At 36.2% G+C, this 15,685-nt stretch overlaps 4 protein-coding genes across 4 annotated transcripts; 2 read left to right on the top strand and 2 right to left on the bottom strand.

Moving 5' to 3' along the window:
• The first annotated feature begins 868 nt into the window (after nucleotides 1–868).
• Nucleotides 869–5,266, top strand: LOC7479887 (MLO-like protein 6). Its single transcript, XM_002311985.4, has 15 exons — nucleotides 869–1,219; nucleotides 1,492–1,549; nucleotides 1,666–1,907; nucleotides 2,056–2,172; nucleotides 2,270–2,330; nucleotides 2,531–2,619; nucleotides 2,872–2,946; nucleotides 3,051–3,145; nucleotides 3,230–3,279; nucleotides 3,375–3,415; nucleotides 3,537–3,710; nucleotides 3,817–3,852; nucleotides 4,094–4,161; nucleotides 4,307–4,367; nucleotides 4,454–5,266. Exons 1-15 carry the CDS (start codon nucleotides 1,097–1,099, stop codon nucleotides 4,898–4,900), a joined length of 1,737 nt encoding a protein of 578 aa, XP_002312021.2. The 5' UTR covers nucleotides 869–1,096; the 3' UTR covers nucleotides 4,901–5,266.
• A 699-nt stretch (nucleotides 5,267–5,965) lies between these two features.
• On the top strand, nucleotides 5,966–8,366 carry LOC7457875 (uncharacterized). The gene is made up of 6 exons (XM_002311984.3): nucleotides 5,966–6,418; nucleotides 6,667–6,694; nucleotides 6,974–7,204; nucleotides 7,445–7,508; nucleotides 7,587–7,646; nucleotides 8,033–8,366. The coding sequence occupies exons 1-6, from the start codon at nucleotides 6,294–6,296 to the stop codon at nucleotides 8,086–8,088; spliced, it is 564 nt and encodes a 187-aa protein (XP_002312020.1). The 5' UTR covers nucleotides 5,966–6,293; the 3' UTR covers nucleotides 8,089–8,366.
• Nucleotides 8,367–8,867: 501 nt separating this feature from the next.
• On the bottom strand, nucleotides 8,868–12,798 carry LOC7457874 (E3 ubiquitin-protein ligase MBR2). The gene is made up of 6 exons (XM_052455024.1): nucleotides 11,972–12,798; nucleotides 10,765–11,465; nucleotides 10,242–10,636; nucleotides 9,759–9,857; nucleotides 9,534–9,671; nucleotides 8,868–9,337 (listed from the first exon to the last, which is right to left on the bottom strand). Exons 3-6 carry the CDS (start codon nucleotides 10,251–10,253, stop codon nucleotides 9,203–9,205), a joined length of 384 nt encoding a protein of 127 aa, XP_052310984.1. The 5' UTR covers nucleotides 10,254–10,636; nucleotides 10,765–11,465; nucleotides 11,972–12,798; the 3' UTR covers nucleotides 8,868–9,202.
• Nucleotides 10,716–12,071, bottom strand: LOC112328435 (uncharacterized). The gene is made up of 3 exons (XM_024606961.1): nucleotides 11,972–12,071; nucleotides 11,405–11,465; nucleotides 10,716–11,334 (listed from the first exon to the last, which is right to left on the bottom strand). Exons 1-3 carry the CDS (start codon nucleotides 12,069–12,071, stop codon nucleotides 10,716–10,718), a joined length of 780 nt encoding a protein of 259 aa, XP_024462729.1.
• Nucleotides 12,799–15,685: the final 2,887 nt, after the last annotated feature.

The following is a 15,685-nucleotide window of genomic DNA, read 5'->3' as shown; positions in this document are numbered from 1 at the left end:
TAAAGTTGAGTTTGTTAGAGAGTAGTCGAATTCTAACAGTGAATATATATACACTCGTCGATTGTTAAATTAAGAAATAAATCCATCCAGCAAAGTCAAAGTAATTTGATCTCGTAAATAGTAAATAAGTTGTTAACACGTGTCGTTTTCAATAAAAGATGTTGACATTGAAGTGAAATCACTGGCTAGATGACTGCTATATATAACTGGCCGTTACCGTTAAATTTTAATCAATTCAGAAATAATTATCCAGTGAGCTAAGATCTTATAATAATATCTCTGGTTTTACTTCCTTGTAGTCTAAAGTAATATTTAATTAAAAATATGTTTTTTTGTAGACCCAGCATTAATTAAAAAAAAAAACAGAAGCTCTTGGCGAAGCATGCTACGTGGACATCATGTCTTGAATAAAAGACATCACAGCATGGTAATAATTCGTTAGTCATGGTAATAATTCGTTAGTCAAGTCACATCACAGCATGGTAATGCTAAACAAATACTTAAATCTTTTTCAAAGAGAAAAATAAGAATAAAACTAGAACTCTATGTGCTTCAAAATATTTTAATAAATAAAAAAACATGTTGATTTCTAAGGTTAGAAAGCACTTGTCACTTGCCAAGTCATAGACAGGCCAAGACCTCAACAGAACAGCAAACGAGGAGGAATCCTTTAATTTATAAATATCATAGGAGAGACTTTTCTTCATCAACTTGTTTATTTTTTGCCTTGACTTCCTGCGCGTTGTTTTGAACTTTTTTCGAACATTGGATATATGTTGCAATCTCTCTCTCTCTTTGGACCAGTCAAAGTTGAACTTCCTGTTTTGGTATCCATTTATCCTCCCTTCAAGACTTGTATAAAACAAGAAGCGAAGCCTATCTTTCTTTAAACACGCAACGAAGAAAAGAAAAATATATGCAGAGAACAACCATAGAGCTCTGCATAATTTTGTGCTGAGCTTGCTACTTATTGCTCATAGAATCAACCTCTAGCCAGTCTTTTCTATTCTGTTTCAATTCTTGGTGAGTTTTTGGAGGGTGGTTCCGTTGTTCTGGAAGAAGGGACTAGAAGAAGTTACTAGTAATACTAGCTAGGATGTCTTCTACAACCAAAGCAGTGTCTCTTGAGGAGACGCCAACATGGGCTGTTGCTGTGGTCTGCTTCGTTTTGGTTGCCATTTCAATCGTTATTGAGCATCTAATTCATGTTGTGGAAAAGGTAATGCCCATGCCTTCTTTGAATGGTTTAGCTAGGTAGATGATATGCACCATGTTAGGAAATTCAGACCTTGGTTAATCTTGAAAGTATGCAAGCATGTTTTGTATATTTTGAAGTGTTTTTTCCCCTCTTTTATTTTCACGGAAAATGATTTAGCAGTTCCGACGATTGAACTAAAGTTCTGCCAGTCCCCATATATAATTGAAGGAGTAGAATTTTTAATGGCTATTTATGTTGCTTAGACCTGATGGTTTTCTGTACTTCTTTTACAGTGGTTGAAGAAAAAACACAAGATAGCTTTAGTTGAAGCGCTTGAAAAAGTTAAAGCAGGTAACCCATTTTTAGTCTGAGAAGCTCTTGCCAGTTTTAAAGTCGATTGGTTTTTTTTTTTTTATTTCAGAAAACATGGTAACTGACCCTTTCTGTTCTGACATGCTTTTTTGTAGAGCTCATGCTTATGGGATTCATATCCTTGTTCCTAACAATATTACAAGGACCAATCTCTGATATCTGCATTCCAAAAAGTGTTGCAGCCACTTGGCATCCTTGCGATGCTAAGCAGGAGGAGAAAGCAAAAGCGGAAAAGTCATCAGATTCTAAAGACAATCGTCGAGGGCTCCTTCAGTTCTTGGATTCTGGAGAAAGTCATAGACGTTTTTTAGCTTCAAAATATGACTCATGTGGCGAGGTAATCATAAGATCAGCATATTCTTTGACTACCAATTCTTAATTGCATAAATTTGCTAGGATTGGTGAAAGTAAGTCCAGAATATATTCTCTCGAGCTCTATTTTTTTAGCAGCTGGTTTTTAACATTGATTCTTGCATTTGTTTCAGGGTACAGTGGCCCTCGTATCATCATATGGAATCCACCAGCTCCATATTTTCATCTTTATGTTAGCAGTTGTACATGTGCTCTACTGCATAATTACCTATTTCCTAGGCAGAACCAAGGTACTGTAATACTAACATTTATTCACTTCCTTCTCATATGCTCAATTGCTTTCCCTTTTCTGACGGATCGATCTCTTCAATGCTTCTTGAAATGCAGATGAGGAAGTGGAAGACATGGGAGAATGAAACAAAGACACTTGAGTACCAATACCATAATGGTAAGTCTTTCGTCAAAGCTTAGCTTAATGATCAATTATCAAATCATAATTTGTCGCCTACAATTTCATTAAAGATGCAAAATGACACTTACAATTGGATGGAAGCAACTTTCAGTGAACTAGTTGGTTAAAAATGTCACAGTCAGTGGCAACCATTTCTATTTTAGGCATCCATACTTAAATGACTTTATGGAATGCAGATCCAGAGAGGTTTAGGTTTGCAAGAGACACATCATTTGGAAGGAGGCATATGCAACTATGGAGCAACTCACCGGTTCTCCTTTGGATTGTAAGTACTGAATGTGGATTTTTCTTAAAGAATTTTCCTTTATGAAATAATAAAGTGGGCTATGAAGATAACATCACCGAAACACTGCATAATCTGTATTGAACTCAAGATACGGTAGATCACGGTTTCACTATAGGAATGAGTGATATGATTAGTATTTTAATTCATTGCAGCCTATACTTTTCAGGACACCGGAGTTCATTTTTTATATGAAACTCATTTTTCGTTTTTTTTTTGGTGCCCCTATATCAGGTGTGTTTCTTCAGACAGTTTCTTGGATCAGTAACTAAGGTTGATTACATGACATTGAGACATGGATTTATCACGGTGAGTTACCAAGCATATATACTTGAAGTCTTAAACTACGCAGTCTTTACTCTGACAAGGCATTCTCGTTATCGGAATTACAATGTTATGGTATTTTCTTTCAGGCACATTTGGCCCCTGGAAGCGAAACAAGATTTGACTTCCAAAAGTACATCAGCAGATCACTTGATGAGGATTTTAAAGTTGTGGTGGGGATCAGGTCTGTTCTTACAAGCATTTGAAGCAGTAAATTACCCGGGTTGATTGTTTATTTTAGAATACTAACCTTACTTTGTGTATGCAGTCCAATTATATGGTTCATGGCAGTGTTGCTCCTGCTGACCGATACACATGGTAAGCACAATATTCTGGCTCTGGTTCCCAGATGATATAAGGTACTAAAAGTTATTTGGTTGAAGGGCTAAGAATTGTTTCGTTACTCATGACAGGATGGAACTCTCATCTTTGGTTACCATTCATTCCTTTAGTTGTGAGTACAAATATCATCCAAAACCTTTGCTTTTACCATCAATAATCGATCGATAAATTTCCTACTCTTGCGAGTTCTGTGATCATCAGGAAGTCATAACATTTAACTGGCAATTTTGCAGGTAATTTTATCGATAGGAACTAAGCTACAAGTGATCATAACTCAAATGGGACTAAGGATTCAAGAGAGAGGAGATGTGGTCAAGGGTGCTCCCGTTGTTCAGCCAGGCGATGACCTATTCTGGTTTGGACGCCCACGATTCCTTCTCTTTCTCATTCACCTAGTTCTTTTTCAGGTACTCAAAACACATCTAGGTATCTAATTTTATCTTGAACATCTTAATGCTTCCTGCTTATGTTTATGCTTATGCTTACTTGTTGTCTTAACCTTCTTCATTGCAGAACGCATTTCAGATTGCTTTCTTCATATGGAGTGTGGTAAGCAATTCTACTGTTTTCTTTTTAACATTTACAGCATGATTTAGGAAACGTTGTACTTCAAAGTATCCTTTAACACCTTTTTTCCTGAAAGAAGAAAAAAAGAAGCATCATCTTGTTTTGTGGACAATTCAAACCAATGCTAAGTACATTGCATTCATTGTCTAAAGTTTACTAAGAACCTAAGAAGTGTGGACTTTTCACTTACATTCTGCCTGACTAATTGCTCCTTCTCTTTCAGTATGAATTTTCAATAAAATCCTGCTACCATGCTCGCACTGAGGCTATTGTCATCAGAATCACATTGGGGTGAGTTTCGTTAGCATATTGAAAGGCATGAAAAAGTACCCCCTAGCTAAAACCTTCTGTATAGTTAGGACTTTTTTTTATCAATATTTTACTGATTTCATAAGGTTCAAGCATAGCTGACAAGATGTAAACTGGGAATTTTCAGGGTCATCATACAGATCGTCTGCAGTTACGTGACTCTGCCTCTCTATGCTCTAGTGACCCAGGTTAGTATTGTCATTAAAATGCCTAGCTCATAGCAGTAAGACATTTTGTTATCTTGTGAATGACATTGTTTCCGGTGATCTCTCAGATGGGTTCTAGCATGAGACCAACAGTGTTTAACGATCGTGTGGCAGCAGCACTCAAAACCTGGCACCATACAGCCAAAAAGCAAAGTAAACATGGCAAGAATTCTGAGTCTCACACACCGATGTCAAGCAGACCACAAACTCCCTCTCATGGTATGTCGCCGGTTCATCTCTTGCGTAACCACCGCAGCAGCACTGCTCCTAATAGCTTCCCGAATTCTCCAAGGCTTTCAAATCACGACAACAATGATCAATGGGATACTGAAGCAAACTCTGTACATGATTATGAACTCAATGAGTCTGTACACCATGGAAGTCCTGATGTTAGGGACCAAGTCACACATATTCAAGATCCAAACTCGATCCAATTGCCTCCAGGGCCTGGCTCCATCCGTACCCAACACGAAATTAACATTGGCAGTGCTCGTGATTTCACATTTAGGAGATGATAGCAGAAGCATACAGGATTTATTCAGCAAACGTTATTTACTTGTCATGTGCTCATTTCTTGTACATGAGAAAAATAGAAACCTACTTGTACAGGATTTATATCACCACATATGGGTGGTGATTTTGCCACGCTTTTCACGCTTCTTGCACTGTTGAGGAGTCCCGTTATAAATGAGCGGGGTGGCAAAATCACCACCGCCACCGCCAGATATTTGTTTAATCAAATCCTTACTGCCTGTTAGTATTGGAAGTTGATGGTTCGCTTTCAATCATAATGAAGCTTAATTTGAACTTTATTTGTTCGTATTATTGGAGATCCATCTTCATGGAATAAAATATTGTCTGCAAATATTGCTTTGACTCTATCCACTTACACCCGGCTTACGATAAGTTTGTTCTTGTGGTTATAAAAAAATGATTTTTAGATTATTTTGATAGGTAGATAATAAAAATAAATTTTAAAATAAAAAAATATTATTTCAATTTATTTTTAAATAAAAAATATTTTTTAAAAAACCTTCGAACCAGATTTAAATCCATCTCCTTAACCTTAACCTTAAAAATGACTCTACTTCCTGGGATTTCTTCAGAGTGGTTGCTTAATGTGGAGATTTTGCATGTGAAATAATGCATTAAAAATAGAAAAATGGAGGGACAAATCAAAAGTTGAGATGAGAGTCTCATGGTGGTTTTTTTGGGTCCATGTAAACTTAACTTACCAAGAATTATAAGCTGGAGGTCCAACATCAAGCATCACAGGTTGTCAACGAGTTATTAAAAACAATGGAGTATAAAATAATTTATACCAATTTCTAGACAAATAAATAAAAAATATATAAAAATCGATACTGATTTTCTTAGGAAAAAAATTATGATCCTATAAGTTTTAAATACTATATTCATACGATGCATTTATAATATTTTTTTTAATCATTTTTCTACCCTTTTCGATTATATTCAAAGTCATTATATAATTATAATAACAGGAGAAACAAATCCTGAAAAATCTTAGAGTGATTTAAGTGTAATTATTAATATTTACGACAAGATTTCTCACCAAAACCCATTTAACATCCGAAGCAAGCCTGCCTAATTGATACTATAAAAACTAATGGGAGTGATTAGGAGCTAATAAGATGCGATTACATGTGTGATCGCCATCTCTTTCAAGTTTCAAGAGGGCACGTCGTGGCAGGCTGTGTGCTCTATATGCAGTCTCACTCTCGTTTTAGAAAAGCAATTAAACACTTTGACCTCCAACAACAATATTGTAAGAATATAAAAAAAAAATAGATTCAAGCAATTAATTCATTTGTTGATTGCATATCTGCCCCTGATTTTGATCACTGCAAGAATCGACTTGGTTGATCTTTTGATTGTAAGAGAATTGTCATGGAGGTTAGGCCAAATCAGACGGTTGATAACTCTCCGCAGCATCGGCGTCATGTGCCAGCGACTCCATCAAAGCAACCTGTTGCTCCTTCTAACACAGTTGACACCGCCTCAGTTTCTCAAAGGTCTCTCTTTCATGAATTTCCTGTTTGATTCCCAGGAAAATTTCTTTTTAAGAAAGAAAAAGAAAAACCCATTTTATAATCTTGATTTTCTTCTTCTGGTTCTCTTTGAATTAATCGAAGGACAGGGACCTTGTATCTGTTAGTATCTTATATGTTGTTTCTTTGGTTTTTGTTTTTTAGGAAGTGAAATGATCTTGGTGGGTTCTGTTTTTTTTTTTTTTTTTTTTTTTTTTTTTTTTTTTTTGTAGGTTACAGAAGGAATTAATGTCTCTTATGGTATGCAAATATCCTTTCTTTTCTGTTTCTTTACTGTGAAAAATTATCAACTTTGATTTTAATGTTTTATTGGGTCGCCAGTCTTGGTCTTGTGTATTGAACTAGAACTGTTGCCCTATATGGTGGGCTGCTGCACTGTGTTTTTGGTAATGGAAATGGCTTTATTGAAAAGAAATCCTCTGAAGGATTCAAAGGTTTATAGTATATACACAACAGCGGAAATTACTATTAAGCCTTAGTTTTTACTGTGGCAAGTGATGATGGCCTGTTCTTCTGCAGATGATTGGAGGAGATCTTGGAGTGTCAGCTTTTCCTGAAGGTGAGAGCATTTTTGCATGGATTGGCACAATTATGGGTGGAAAGGGAACTGCCTACGAGGGATTATCATACAAGCTTTCTCTGCGTTTTCCTCTAGACTACCCTTTCAAACCACCTCAAGTCAAATTTGAGACGATGTGCTTCCATCCAAATGTTGATCAATTTGGGAACATATGCCTTGATATTCTTCAGGTTTTAATCAACTTGCTGTGACAATACTTTTTTAAACTTTGTGCATGTAGTTAAAAGGATGCAGGAGACGGCAGATGTTAAAATGATATTAGGTGATAATAATTTATTTGTAGTTCAAACCCAGCTGATATTGCCAAAGTGTAGCCCTTCCAGTTGAAGAGAGTTTTCTTACGTGCCTTGCATTGAAAGTTGCTATTTCTCTCGTGAGACTAACGAGGTCCTCTCTATTTGTCTCCACAGGATAAATGGTCTTCAGCGTATGATTGCAGAACCATTCTCTTATCCATTCAAAGTCTATTGGGAGGTCTGCTCACAATTGTGTATGTGCTTGAACTTTGTCCGTGTTTCTGTTTTTGCCTAACTATGTAGTTCTTTCGTGCAGAACCGAACCCAGACAGTCCTCTGAACAACTATGCTGCCAAACTCTGGAATAACGAGGAAGGTTAGATAGATATCCTATCTTCATATCTAAGATCATTTTCTTTTGTTTAAAGATCAAGATGAACTGCCATGAATGTATAAAGCTTGAGCTTCTGTTTACATGTTCTTGCTGGTCATAATTCTTCTTTATAGGGACACCTACCATATTAAAAATAAAACCATGCTCATTCTTCTTGGACCACCAGACCTAGCTTTACTGGTGTTTATGTATCCATGTAATATCAGGAAACATGCTCTAGGATAACAAAACGTACATATCTTCACTATCTGGTCTGAATGGACACATTTACTCTGTTTTTTGTTCGGAAGAACTTGGTGACATGAAACCATTATGCTCAGCCACATTGCTATAAACTGAAGAGAATTGTTTATGCGGATTTGTCACAGATTACAAAAGCATGGTCCACAGACAGTATTATGCTGGAGAAGCATTTGAGAGTTGAGCTACAGTTCCTATCCCTGATAAAATCCGAAATGTTAACACTTTCACACATTTGCTCTTTGAAGGTTTTGGGGAAGAGTCAGTTTCGATACTTGTATTACCACCCTCTTAATGAACATTCTCGTGTAAAAAACTTCAACTCGTATCATTTTTCAGGAAATTTCAGTCCTTTTCCTACTCTGATTAAGCAGGTGATATTTCTTTCTTGTCATTGGACATCTACAAGTTGTAAAGCAAAATATCAAATTCAATGAAAAGCCATTTTGGGTTCTTCTATAACCGGAGAGACTTATTCTTGTTTTGGCATTTTATCATGCTTTGTCCTGTGGGGCTCAAATCGTCAAACATCACAAGGATTGTTTTGATCATGCGCCAATTTTTTTTCTCGATTGACATTCCATGAGGATCCTGTTACCTATATTTCAAGTTCCTACTCTCACATTGGTCACCAATTTTTTTTATATACATACAGTTACAGTGCATTTTTTCTATGGTATTTACTTTTCAGTGTTATTACTGTATCTAATGAGATTGTTAAAAAGCATACTTACTGGTCATTCATGGTAACAACGACGACTGATATTCGACACCTGCAAAGACAGCGTGTGCAATGCATGACCATGACCGCGGTATAAAACCATGCTCACAAGGGAGCATAGTTCTGCTTTTGCCTGCACAAGCACCATGGAGAAATCAGGCACAACAGCTATTACCATCAGAAAGGACGTAAGATGTGCTTAAAGCGAGATTAAGATAAATATACGAGGCAAGAAAATGGGCTGAGTTTAAATTAAATTTTATAAATGGTCATTGATTTCCATCTCCGAATTATTTACAAGATAGAAATAAGATGTAAAAGTAAATCAATCCTCATTCGAACTATCAGCAACAGCAGGTGCTTTGCAGATGGGGCACATATTCTTCATTGACAACCACTTCTTGATGCAGTCAACATGCCCACAGTTCTTTATTGTGCCCACTTTGTCCACGCTCCTGTATTCTTCCTGACAATTCTGATCACTATCAAGGTACGGAAATGTTAGGCACGCTAAAATGCCACATTGAGTACCAAAAAACGTGTTTCAATTTTGATGTCATTCTGGACCAAATCAGCACTAAACCCGACTTTCAGTCTGAAATTTTGAAAACAATAATTGCAATGCTAAGCTGCAGAAACAAATTAGCTCACACGGGCATCCTGTTAATTCACCCAGAATCCTGCCCTCTGATTTATATTTCCAGATGTATGCCTGTACACGGTTCAAGACCATGAATCATGATATTGTTCTTGTGAAGTACACGGTTCAAGGTTCTTGTGAAGTACACGGTTCAAGACCATGAATCATGATATTGTTCTTGTGAAGCTTAATCTTGACGATACCTTCACCTATATCTTAAGGTTTACTAAAAATATAATTAATCACCGTTAACACAACTATTACTTACAAGGCAGATAGCACAGGATGTTTCCTCCTGGCCTTTGTCGGAAGAAAGGCTTATTGTCTCCATCAAGCACTTTGAAAACACATCTTCAGGCAATCCTGTGTTGACATTCCCTATCCTTTCTCCTAGAGCAAGTAGTTCCTGCCCGGGTGACAGCAGATCATTTTAAGTAAAGGAAAAACAAGAAAAGCTGCCAGTCAAAAAAAGTCATTTCCTGAAAATACTAACCTCATAACTCATGCTGTCAACATCCAGTCTCATGTCCCTGTATTGATCAAATAAATTTATGGAGCCATATAAATATGGGTGATCTAACAGCATGAGAGCCTGCAAAGATGTAAAATAAATATGTGAGCAAGCAATGAGCTGCAGCAGGACTGTCATATATAAGCCCTAAATGGAAACACCAATCAAGCAGAAGCCAAATTCTGGTTTTGTGGAGATATGTACATATTGCATAGAGGAGAGAGAGCATGGATCATAAAATAGTTCAGACGCATCCCACAGCTTAGCATTTTGCACTAAGTGGCTACCTCTAAGACTTGAACTTGCACTATCGTGGTTACAACACGTAAAATTGCAAGACTTCATTACCACAAAACACAAACACAAAAAAATAAAAAATAAAAAATAAAGCCAGAGGAAAGGAAAGAAAAGTGGAAGAAATTCTAGCCTCGTCCACAGCACAAGTCACAATCGATTACCACGCACCTCAGATCCCATTCTGTCATGTGCATCCACCACATTAGAAAGTGATTGGAATCTCTCAATAGATATCCTTGGACTTCCTTCTCTATGATTGCTGTGCCAACCTCCAGAAGAAAGTGGCCTCGGATATCTGGAATTATGGGTTTCTGAAGAAAATGCTGACCATTTTCAATAGCAGTTGTTTCTTGTCCGAAATGATAGCAGCTTATATCAGCCCGACATGTAGGTATAGCTCGTCGAGGATAACTATTCTGCCCCTCCCTAGAAGCCTGGGCATGAAAGCCGTGAAGATATCGTGGTGGTGCAGCAGGATTTCTGCTTATGATGGATTCATGATTGTACCAGTGAATATCAGTAGGATTAATGCTGATTCATCTCGTGGCTCAAGGAATTATTTGCTGCAATTGTAAATTGTAAATTACATTTATATTAGAATTGCGGGGAAAGCTAAGAGTAGAAAATAGCAAGCAATATATCTTAAACTAGCCTTAAGTATGAAACCTCCCATGTGCAGGAGGAGGAATACCAATATGGTTGCTCATAAGCAGTTATATCAGCATTTAAGTTAGAAGCATCCACCGGCCCAGGATGGTTTCGGAGATGAGATGTTGAAGAAAAAGGATGGGACGAGTAACTTAATAAATGAGTTCTCCTTGGGTTGGGCTCCAAATCAAGTCGAGACCTGCTTCTCACATTCCTTGGAGAATCTTCACACCCAATTGACAGGCTGCTACTCATGTAGGGAGGTAAACCAGAAGAGTCAAAGTTATTTCTATAATCTGAAGTTGGTTTCTCATGGTGAAGTTCAAAAGAATTGGAGGTACTTCCTGCACTGTAGATACCGCTGGTGCCGCCTCTTTCCCGCGATGTAGAAACACCAGTGCCTTTTCTTTTGAATGGCCCTCTTCCCGTGCTCGTTGTTTGATCAAGTAAACCACCCTCAACTACATGGATACCATGCCTGTTGTATTGATTAGAATGAACCTGGGCATAATTGAGCTCTGGAGGAGGATAAAAGTTTCCACCAGCTGAAAAGTGAGGGAACACATCATGTGGGGGGCCAGAAATGGGAGTGTAAACTTGTGGACCTTCTGACCTGAAATATGTTTAAGAATGCTCAAGTGATCCGCTTTCCAGGATCTGTCGAGATGCACAGTTGAGTCCACTTGTTGAAATAGGATTGATCGGATGAGAAAAAAGAACCATTTTCCTGAGAGACTGCCCTTCCTGCAACAATTATTTTAAGAACATAAATAGCTTTCAAGAGAAGGCTAAGTCACGACATAAGCAGTGGGCAGATGAAAGAGCAAAAGCTGTTCCAGGCATGCAGGAAGTCAAATTTCCAAGGTGGAACACAATGGATGGGTACAGCTAATTTCACACCTGATATCAATGAAATTATTCAAATTCCACCAATATCTTCTATGGCAAAAAATATGAAAAGTGTTGTTTCAATTGGGCTAAAAATCAAAACAATCCTATAATCTGCATACTTTCACTTGCAAGCATAGCATGTCGCTAAATTGTAGCTATCATCCCAGTTAATGATCACCAAAGCAATGTATTAATGAAATATTTTCCCTTTATCATAATCATTGATAAATTCAAACCCCTCATCAGTATCCCACTTCAGTGGCTATCTAAACTGAAGCTGGACATCATTTGTGCAAGGTTTTGAAGGAATACTAGCAGACCGGCATTTTTACTGAGTAACACATAATAAAGCAACATACCCATATGGACATAGGATTGTCCAGAAGCTGGGTGGCCATGGCTCCAGTCCTGCTCTATCTCAAAGTATTGAGATGTGTTGAACATTTGTTTATGTCCCATAGCCCCTTACAGCAGAAGATGATTAAAGTTCTGGATTCTGACGAGGGGAAGAACCAACCTGCATAGAAGTCATCTACAATGATCAGAGAAATCACATGTACAAGTATGTGTGCCAATATAAATCAGTTTCTACATGTCATCAAAGCAGGCATCATACTAGGCTTTGCCTTCAAAACTCCGATTAACTGATGAAGATCGAACTTCGAAATGGTTCTATACCTGCTATACCAGAAAGCCCAAACCCTTAAAACCAGAATGCTTGAAAATATGGTTGAAGAAATGAGTACATGACATTTATAATATTCGTTTGATTTTCTTCAGCAAAGTTGTTCATTACTAAGACGGGTAAACAAAAGTCAAAATTACTCATCAGAGAAATAATCACAATCAGTATGATATCAGGCTATCTATTTGATAACCAATTGCCAACCAAATCAAGGGGACAGAAGCTCACTAATGCGTTCATTCTGCCTAGTGATTAACTACAAAAACTGAATCCCTCAAGCAACTCCTAAAATGAAGAGCAAATAGGGTTGAATTATAATGATTAAGCTTAAATCAGAAGTGACTACATTTAAATGATAACAGACATGTAAAACAGGCTGTCTCAAATTTAGAAAATAAACTATGTAAACAGGTTATCTAGTTTTTCAATTTTGAATAAGTTGCAGAGTTTCAATAGGTAAGGTGTCTATGATTTTTACCATGAAGAATCGAGAACTGCAAAAAAATAAACAAAACATTTTTCAAAAAATGAACTACTCCTGGAAGTCCCAAAAGAAAATGCCATGCAACACTGAGAAACATTTGTTCTAAAGGAGATAAGAGAAGAGAGAAAAGCAGAGTCGGGGAAGGTAATCTATGAACAAATAATCAAATCTAGAAAAATGAGAAAAATTGGTAATAATAAACTCGATGATCTGAATTGCTGACAGTAACAGTTCAAACAGGATTTTTTTTATACAGCAGTAATCCTATACAGCTGCAGGAATTCAATGGCAATTACTAAATCCTTATGCACTGAGAAAAAACAAATCATATAACAAATTCAAGAACAATGAACTTCAACTGGTCCCTGCTGCCAAATAAAATAAAATAAAATAAAAAAACAGAGAAAGAGAGAACAACAATATTAGTAACAATAACTACTTCATTCTGTCTAAAGTGCCTCTTAAATAAGCAGGCTTACAAAGGATACAATGTTCATAGGGCAAAAATCCTATGGAAAACACACACAATTCCAAGAAAAAATGACAACAGCATAAATGATTGGAAGGGAAAAGGAAGGTTCTCATGTCTTTTATATGCTAGTACAACTATCACTCAAAGTCCAGCAGTGACACTCCTCTATGTAGATAATGAATTCTACAGGCAATGCTAGCATTTCTTCATCCCTAGTGGCAGATTCACAAATCTGTTGTAGTTAAAAGAACAGATGCATTTACTCCCTTCACAAGACTAAGCAAAAACTCCTTAACAGTACTCAACAACCCCTACTGCTTGCTCCAGGGGCAATGTTAGCATTTCTTCATCCCTAGTGGCAGATTCGCAAATCTGTTGTAGTTAAAGAACAGTTCTCAGAAACTCCTTGACAGTACTCAAAAACCCCTACTGCTTGCTAAAGAAATACTACTGAGTTGCTTGGTATTGGAAAACTATGTGAGAGGCTGCAACAACCTAGATGAGCCAAAATAATATCTTGACCAGCATATTGAAATGTAAAAATGGCATCACATCAGCCATATAAAGGAATAGAACAGCTAAGAAGAGCCCACGAATAACACCCGCTCAGAACTGCGACATGCCCAAAAATGTCACCACAATCAAATAATGCTTGGATTCCTGATACAAAATCATTTTTCCAAACATCTACAAGGAACTAGGGCCACTCATTTCACATTTTTCTCTCACTCCAGCATTTCAATGGAGATTTCTCAAGATCCAGGAAACCTCTAGCACTCACCCAATGCTGACAAGTTACTTGTCTTCTTTAGTGGGTCATGTATGCAACGTGTACGTGCCCCGCGATGCGCTGGAATTTTTTTAAATTTTTTTTTATTTAATTTAATAATAATTAAAATAGATATTTATAAAAAAGAAAATTTTTATTTTTATTTTCTTATTCATATATATATTTTAACACAAATATCTTTTTTTATTAGCGACATTGTTTTTTAATACAAACTAAAAATAATTAAAATAAGTATTTATAAAAACTCTTAATAAGAAAAAAATATCTTTTCAATCAAAATTTTGTTTTTTTATTAATTTAATTTTTATAAAAATATTATTTTTCAAAAATATTATTTTTTAAATAAAAAAATGTCATGATTTGATTAAAGCAAATCTCCATTAAAAAAAAACAGAAAAATCATGACTTTTAATCGATTGCATGAAAATTTTAAAAAAATAATTAATTTGATAAAACTACATAAAAAACAAACAAATGTTTTATTTGCATTGCAATTTTGTTTTTAAAAAAATATGCGGAAGCGCAAGCCGGTTCCCTCCTCCATAACATCCTCCAGAAATGACTCATGAATTTATTGTCTCGATTGGACGTTATGCTAACCGGAACTTCGTGGTTTCTCACTACCTCTTGAATCTTCTATTTACTTTTTTTTTTCATGATATTTTTATTTATATGGAATACAACTTTACTAGTGTTTTCTTTATGATAAGAATTTTATTGTTAAGATCCTATAAATTGATTGAAAACCTCAGATTTATACTTAAAAATAAAACCTTCAAACTAACTAAGTACATTCCAACTCTTGTATCATCATTTCTACCCTTACAAAAGTATACTTCATGTGACATCATATGAAAAGAAGAAATATCATTAATCTTGGTTAACGTCATATAAAATTATTTATAAAATAATTATTAATATTACAGTTAAAAATTGAATTTTATTTGAAAATTATGATATAATTTCATAATTTTTAAAATGTTATTTTAATTAAGAAAAAATTATAAAAAAAAAACCCGGAATGGCTATTAAAAAAGGGGCAGGCATGCCCGGGCTGAAAGCAAGGGATATTGAGGAATTAAGAGACGGCAATTGTAAATTCCATTGTTCTGTGAACAAAAATCCTACGAACCCTGGCTGAGCTGAATTAACTGCACGTGCGTAAAGGGATAACGAGTTAAGAGTTGAAAACATTAAAGAGAGGAGAAGAATATCCCTCGAATTTGAAAGAGGATAAGGGTTGAAGCCATAATCAACGGTGTTGTGTCGAACGTGTAGGCTTTTATTTTTCGAGAGGTAAACTTAATTAAAAAAAATATAAAGCAGTAAAAGAAAAGGGAAGCGAAGAAAATCCCAAAAGCAAACTGGGCAGCCTTTTTGGGGTGCTCTTCCCTGCACGACACCATCGTTTTTCTATTCTTCCTGGTTGTTGCAAGCTTCTTTTCTATGGCTGACGTGAACCACCATTCCGAAACAACCTCTCATCTAGCAATTTCTTTATTCTTCTTGGTTCTAGCCTTGGACAAGGACTCCAGGTCTAGGGCCAAACTTTTATTGCGAAGCACAATTCATCATTTTTAGGGTTTTTTCAAAGCATACAAAACATGGCAGGCAATATACCAATTGTGATCCTTTAATGTAC

Source organism: Populus trichocarpa, chromosome 8 (genome assembly GCF_000002775.5).
Source record: "Populus trichocarpa isolate Nisqually-1 chromosome 8, P.trichocarpa_v4.1, whole genome shotgun sequence".
NCBI classification, from domain to species: Eukaryota; Viridiplantae; Streptophyta; class Magnoliopsida; order Malpighiales; family Salicaceae; genus Populus; species Populus trichocarpa.
Note: the sequence above shows the minus strand (reverse complement) of the source record. Positions and strands in the feature narration are given on the sequence as shown.